This window comes from Pocillopora damicornis, chromosome 5, assembly GCF_964200805.1.
Source record: "Pocillopora damicornis chromosome 5, jaPocDami1.2, whole genome shotgun sequence".
NCBI classification, from domain to species: Eukaryota; Metazoa; Cnidaria; class Anthozoa; order Scleractinia; family Pocilloporidae; genus Pocillopora; species Pocillopora damicornis.
This window is the reverse complement of record NC_142674.1, coordinates 2,195,418-2,202,953: the sequence shown is the minus strand read 5'-3', so window position 1 is coordinate 2,202,953 and position 7,536 is coordinate 2,195,418. Positions and strand designations below refer to the sequence as shown.

The 7,536-nt window shown below is 39.2% G+C and overlaps 1 protein-coding gene across 13 annotated transcripts in view; it reads right to left on the bottom strand.

Annotated features, from left to right (window-relative positions):
* Positions 1–37: 37 nt before the first annotated feature.
* LOC113686605 (hemicentin-2) overlaps positions 38–7,536 on the bottom strand; it is an 85,187-nt gene continuing 77,688 nt past the window's right edge. For 10 of the 13 annotated variants that reach the window (XM_089207245.1, XM_089207256.1, XM_089207258.1 and 7 more), the window contains 7 exons: positions 6,828–7,172; positions 6,121–6,340; positions 5,160–5,459; positions 4,020–4,145; positions 3,348–3,533; positions 2,672–2,809; positions 38–1,759 (listed from right to left, as the gene is read on the bottom strand). In XM_089207245.1, the coding sequence (XP_089063371.1) occupies positions 1,521–1,759; positions 2,672–2,809; positions 3,348–3,533; positions 4,020–4,145; positions 5,160–5,459; positions 6,121–6,340; positions 6,828–7,172 (1,554 nt within the window). In that variant the 3' untranslated portion in view covers positions 38–1,520. The remainder of the gene's footprint in view (positions 1,760–2,671; positions 2,810–3,347; positions 3,534–4,019; positions 4,146–5,159; positions 5,460–6,120; positions 6,341–6,827; positions 7,173–7,536) is intronic. The other 3 variants (XM_089207251.1, XM_089207257.1, XM_089207252.1) reach the window with 2 other exon arrangements.

Here is a 7,536-nt window from a genome sequence, read left to right as displayed (position 1 = left end):
TAGAAGTTAAACTGAAATACTGAAACGGAAGACAGGATATTTTGGAATTCATCTTTATTAACTAAGCGTTATGGCATTTTTTTATTCATGGAAAATTAACCAAAGTAACATGTTCTTTTATCAATTTAAATAAAGCAATAATAGCAGATAAACTTACGACTAATTTAGCGGCTCATTATATAAGGCAAGCAGATAAATTTGAGAATCTAACTCCTACGGCCATTAGCTAATATATATTTGAAAGCAGAAATCCTTAACTCTAAGCGCTTAGATTTTAGCAAACCTTTAGTAACTGAAAGCAGCGGTGTACAACAGATAGCCAATTTTAATTCTGGAAGCACAGAACCTTGTCAGCAGAAACTACAGCCTGCATCTATCACTATCCAATATCTCTTGGTGGTATTAAATCATTCTTTACCACAGAAGTTTTACAGGGAATCTTCAAGACTTGGCAAAATAGGACTATGCTAAAATTGTTAAAAATCGTAAGTAAACCATTTACTATAACAATTTCTTACACTAAATTTCCTTTAAAAAAAAACACGAGTAAATTAAATAACTAACTCCTGTATCAAAACATAGGACAGTTGTGTCCCTTCACTGTGTGTTAAATTTCCTACAAGTTGTCAACTGGGAGACTGAATGCTATACTTGTTCATATTCTTAGCCAATCACAAATGGCCAAAAAGGAAGTCGAAGCAATCGGAAAGCGAGAGGCAGTAGAGATATAGCGCGGGAAAATTAGCGCCAGCGAAACAACATTTAGTTTAGTCTTACACCTGATTGGCTGAGATGAAAAGTAATTCACACTTCTTCGCGGGTGCTCACTTTGTTCCCGCGAACACGAAAGTTGAAGCTGACTTGAGCCTGCCAAATCTACTTCTTTCGTGCAGTAAAAATAGAAAGAAAGAAAAAATCAAACCGACCAATCCTGGCGACACCACTTTCCCAATAACGGTGTCATTCTACTCAGAGGAATGCTACCAAACTTGAAATAAATCAGTTTTAAAACTAAGACAAGCAGTTAGTGATAACTGTCTAACAATATGGGAAGAAAACCTTTTTTCTGAAACAATTTCCTCTCAAACAAACAACCGAGCCCGCAGTGCCTGTTGGAGAGTTTGAACTCCCAAAACATAAGATAAGAAAAATTGACAGAGTTTCTGACTCTTCGAGTGCAAACAGGTTTGATTTTCTCTACAAAGGAACATGATGTTCTACGACTAAACACTTTTTAAGTTTCGTTTGTAAACCTATAATCGTCAAAAAATAAAATAAAATCTCAAAAGCAGTGAGTAGTTTTTTATCGAGTCCAACTGTTTGAGAGGCTAGCGTGGTTTTTCTTCACCCCTCGCATAGCATTGTGAATCAAAAGTAACGAAATATCTATCACTTCCAACTCTGAGTTTAAACTCTCTCAACTTGCAACGGTGCTAAACGGTTGCAAATTTAATTTTTAAATTATTCTGCATGTTAACACTCGAAAGACTCAGTAGAGGGAAATCTAAGACTTCTCAGTGTTACACAGCTGGATCTTGAACTTCTTCATGCGGAGTATCGCTTTTCTTTGAGTCAAATTCACCCACGAAGGAGCCATCTTCTGAAAAATATGCTCCTCCTCCGCCATATTCATCCAAGCTGTCGTGGCTTTCGCTGTCAGCTTCGTCCACACGTTCAAGTCTTGTTCTCCAGTCCTCGCGCGGTTTAAAGTCGATGGGTTTTGGATTTTCTTGACTGGCTTCCTTTTCTTTATCGGACTCTGTCAATAACAAAAACACGCTCAGTAGAGGATCATCTCTGGCATACTTTCGTTGTTATTTTATTTCTAGATTCATGTAATAAGCGAAGTTACATACGCTATTTGATTAGTTTTTACTTACGATCTCATTCATGGTGTTGCAGGACAGAAAGATGACGTCACCATTGCCGTCATTCTACTATTTTAACCAACAGAGTCTGTTACCTTGGGACTGTACAGTTATAGACCACAAAAAGACATATGCGCCTCGTATGCATTTTGTTTGTACTTATCGCATATTGAAGTCATCCGTGATCTATTACTAAACAACGCATAACAACAAGGAATCTGTTTGCTAAGTTGAGGCAGCGTGAATGATTATTTCAAGGCGCTACACTCCTCCATTGCACCACTCAATTGGATTTGCCTTTCCCAGTAGTCTTCAACTTTGTAAGTAATTGATTCGATTGCCTTCCATCAACTAGGATTTCTTGACATTTTGTTCTTTAATTAATGAAATTGCTTTTTTGTTTACACATTTTCCTCAAATAGAAGATGAGTGCTCGATAAATCGCCACTCAAAAACAATTTTTTGTCCCATCCCTTTTTTTTTCTTTTGAACAACAACGCCGTAATCATTCAACACCAATCAGCTTAATTGTAACGAAAAATGAGAAATGTTCTAGGCCGAAATTTTTAACCGAGTGTAAAAGGTCTTAAACACATTACTAGCGCAAAAAGTTATCCTAGTTCTGCTGTGAAGGTCAAATAACTGCCTCCAATTATCCTTTCGAGAATTCAAAATCAAAAGATTATTGGGGAAAGACTTTCCTTGAAATTATGAAAGTGACAACAATTGTAACATTAGTTCTCATGTTAAGCCCTTATGAATTTTGTAGGACAAGGTTAGGGTTTCTTATAAGAAGACCTTACCATGTAAATTTTCGCTACGCCTCTTCCGGCATTGTTTGACCACAACGACAATTACAATAAGAAGAACAACAATAGCTCCGATGATAACGACTGTGATGAACCAATCGGAATTATAGGTGGATGGACTTTTCTGCTCAGCTGCAATTGAGAGAGAGGTTAAACGTTTAATGAGTTGAACACGGGAGTAACACTTGATTGTGTACTCTGATCGTGCTGGTGAGGGAAGCCCTGAGAGGGACTGTTGTCAGAAGTGGTGACGGACGTTTGGAAACCCTTAGCTGTAATCGTCACCACAGTCGAGTGAGGTTTGGGGAGAGATTAGCACAATTTTCCATTTTTTTTCACTCCCCCTTCAAACAAACCGACTTCACGTGTGTCCAACAAGAACTCAAAGGAGAGTATTGAGAGCGGCTTTAACCCTTCACTCACTCCCAAGGGGGATTAACAAGTGAATTCTTCTCGCGATATCACTACACTGACGGGAGGACAGTTGATGAGATGAAAGAAAAATATCAACTAAGGAAAACTGTCTGACTTTGGACCAAATTCTCACAAATAACATTAAGAGAAATATATGGTAGATAGTAAGGAGAATCACTGGGAAGATCTTAAGAGAGAAAGAGAGAGAGAGAAAGAGGGATACGCCCAATAAGGAAATCATAACATGAATTCTCACCAACGTCTATTATCTCTACGTTCTCGAGGTCCGCAAACGTGAGGTCGCTTTCTGCACTCATCCCAACTTTGTTCCTAGCCACAGTCTTCAATTCATACTTGTCTGGTTTCAGATCGTCGATCACAGTCCATCTCCTTTCGGAATGATCTACCCAAGCTGTATCCTGATATGTCTCCCCTTCTGCTGCTAAAAAAAAAGACAGTTATCAGACCTTCAGACGCCTCCGAGACGAAATCAGTTTTCGAACATATTTTTAGTTCTACATTTTAGGAAAGGGGAACTGGGAAACTATCTAGGAAAATATTTTTCCACCTTAAACTTAAAAAGAGTTTCAACCCTTTACCTCCCAAGAGTGACTGAAAGGGAATTTCTCCTTACAATCTCAACACAATATCAAGCATAGAAGTGATGAGAATAAAGAAAAATATCAATAAGGGATTATTAGTTGATCCAATACCAAATTCTCCAAATTGAAATCCTAAGAATTGTATGGCAGACAGTAAGGAGAATTACTAATGAGATCTTGGGAACTAAAGGGTTAAGGAAGTAGTAAGAAAAGGAGTGTGGAGAATTTAAAATTTAGAGCAGGCTGATCACAGCCCAGTGATTTTCAGCTGAGAGAGAAGAAGGTATAAAGTAATACGATTATATCAAAAAAAGCATTTCGTTTACCTTCTTTTCTGTACCAAACTTTGAACTCGAGTGTCCAGCCTCCTCCGACAGCAAAGTTGTAGGTAACATTAAACGCGTTTTTGCCTGGTATCTGTTTAACGGTGGGCTTCAGCGGTTTGGCAGGAGCTGAAAACGTAAGGAGGCAAAGTTAGGTAAATCATTTAGTTTGATCTCCCAGGTGAAGGTAGTTTAAAAAAAAAAAAGAACTATTTCCGGCGACAGTTGGTGGCGTTCGAAAACCTTAGCGAAAGCCATCTTTAGTCAATCTGAGGAGTTGTTTGTCAATCGAATTAAAAACGATAGACCTGTTTTGCCTTTGTTGTAATAGCTGCAATACCCAATAGTCCTTTGTACGGTTGCATGCTTGGTTGCCAAGCCTTTGAACAGGAGTGAGGCTAAGGTTGACCTGGTTATGATACAAACCTTCCTACTTTTCAAACGCAAATTACTTTGTTATCATGCCAACTAGATACTGGTCTCTATCACAACCAGGTCACCTTCAGCCTCACTCCAAAGCAAAGGCTTGGCAACTAAGTACACAACAGTAAAATGGCCTATTGGCTGTGACTAGTCGGTTTTGATAGGTATTTTCTTGGCTTATGGGAAACGAATCAACCAAACAAACCAAACAATCAACAAAGAATGAACAGAAAGAAGACTAACGAGTTTTACACACATCGATCTTGAGCATGAATTTATTATTGCAATAAATTCTTTTATGTCCTTTTGAGTCTTGAAGGTATATATCTAATAATGAATTTTTGGCCACACAGATAAAATACGACAGTCAGGTTTTGAAGTTCAGTGTCGGAAAGTTATGGTGAGATGCCACAAATCTTCATCCTTCGTTTCAAGCCTCGTTCATCAATAATAAAGAGGGTAAGTTTCTGAAGAAACTATGTTTCTGCGTCGGTGGAGAGTATAACAGAGTAATTTAGTATTATCAACTGAGCTGATAACGTAAATTTGCCATTGTGAAAAGTTTCAAAGCTGACGTTTCGGGCGTTAGCCTTTCGTCAGAGCGAATCAGGGCTAGCGCTCGAAACGTCAGCTTTGAAACTCTTTACGATGGCCAATTTACGTTATAACTCAGTTGATAATACTAAATTACTCAGATTCATCACTGTTAAGTTTTCCCACCTGATTTCTTTACAGTTGTTGTATTCCTCCTTAAACCGCGGCCCCATCCTTTACTAGTTTTGGCTTGCACCTCCACTACATAGCTCGTTTCAGATTTTTTGTTTTTCAACAACATTGTGCGCACAGTAACTTCTACTTCTTCCATAGAAAGAACAACTCTTTCAGGCGAGGAGCCGTCGTACTCAGCCCACCCCACACGATAGCCGTTAATAATTCCATTTGGCTCCTGGGGCGGTGTCCACCTGATCCGGAGGAACTCATCGAATGCATCAATGAATACGTCTGATGGCGGACCAGGTTCTGACAATGACAGAAATAATTAGAATAATATTAGCATAAATTACATGAGTAGACGGAATAATTAGAATAACATTAGCATAAATTACACGGGTAGACAGAAATAATTAGAATAACATTAGCATAAATTACACGGGTAGACAGAAATAATTAGAATAACATTAGTATAAATTACATGAGTAGAACACATTACTCTCAAGACTATTTCGACAAGCCGGGGATCAAATTAGCCGTACATGGCCTAAATTTACCTTTCACTTTTCCATGGGCCGAGAGAGAAGAGAACGAAACAGACATCGCAAAATCTTACTAAAGGTACTCGAAAGAACACAGGATCTGCTTCGCCGTTTACGCTTACGGAACTTGCTTTAATGAACGTACTTTTTCGCCATTAGTTACGAGCATGAAACAAAAAATGTTCTCCTCACTTATTACTGGAGAAAATGAGATATCATTTCTTTCTCCTCCATAGACAAATGAAGATCTCGCTGCGACAATTTGGAGAATTTGTGTTGAAGTATCGCTCGAGGTAATTGTCGTAAAATAGTACAACAGCACCATTCACATAGCGAAGCAAAATCAAAAGCAAAAGCAAAAGCAAAGCAACAACGGATCACTTTCAATGCTAAACCGACAAATTCTCCGGAAGTCAGCATTCTCTTACCACTCTCCGAAGTTTCAAAGTTAATTATGGGACTTTCTGGTCCTTCACCGCCAGAGTTAAAAGCCTTTACAGCAGCACTATAAGCTGAGAATGGTTTAAGTCCAGTAATTGTAGCCTGTGTGTTGCTGCCCCCTATGACCTCGAATTTTTCGGCTGTACTAGGAATGGCTCGTCTTTTTCTCCTTGAGCTGACTGAGAGAGGTTCACCCCAGTAATAAATCTAAAATATTAGATAATGGAACATTTATTAGACCCAGTTTTACTTGTCGAACTTTATATGTACTCGAACATATCGGCCAACTCAATTAGGAATTGATTAAGTTTGGCAAATCTAATTTTTGGTCGACCCTAGGAATTAAAAGTGCGTCACGTGGGTGGTTCCAATGAGGGGCGAATTCAATTCCAAAGTTGGACTTATCACCTGTTACAACCAGCTATTGAGGACTCTCGCGAATACGGAAGAGTTAACTGTTAACCCTTTACATCCCAACATAGGTATAAATATTCTCCACACTGCTCTCTATATATTTCCTGCGGGACTGACACGATGAATTTGTTAAACCGGAAAGAATTTCTTTTGTTTGTGATCATTTTCAACATTCTCATGACCTTATTGTTTGATTCAGAGGTGTTATTGTAAGGAGAAATTAGATGCTGGTCAAATGTTTATGCTCTACTGGAATATACTTCTTTGCACCATCACTTACCCTGTATCCGTCGACACTTCCTCTTTTCACGGTGACAGGTTCCCAGCTCAAAGTCACTGAATCGTCAGACACCGTTCCCACTTCAGAACTTTCTGGTTTTACAACTGGGGCATTTTGACCGGAGTGCGCACTTTCCACAGGGCTGGCAGGTCCAGATCCCTCGTTATTACCCGCGCGTATTGTGAATTCCCATAGTTGATAGTAACCAGGATTAGACAAATCAAACATGTTTACTCCAGGGTCAGCGATTTTCTCATCTCTCCATTCAGAAATCCGTCCATTCACTCTTCTGTATTGTATGACGTAATAGAAACCCTGGGCGTTCCATTCCTCTTGTGGCATAGGCTGATGGTAAGAAACGGCAGTAAGATACACGTGTATTGAGATTGACCTGCTGAGTGAGACAGCTGACCAAACTGACTGCTTGACAGACTTATCAACTGACTGAGTGACTAGCAGACTTGGACATCAACCATCTGACTGACTGACTGATCAGCTGACTGACTGACTCATTGACTGCTTGACTGACTGATTGACTGATTGACTGACTGACTGATTGACTGACTGACTGACTGATTGACGGACTGATTGACTGACTGACTGATTGACTGACTGACTGATTGACTGACTGACTGATTGACTGACTGATTGACTGATTGACTGACTGATTGACTGACTGACTGATTGACTGACTGGCTGACTGATTGAC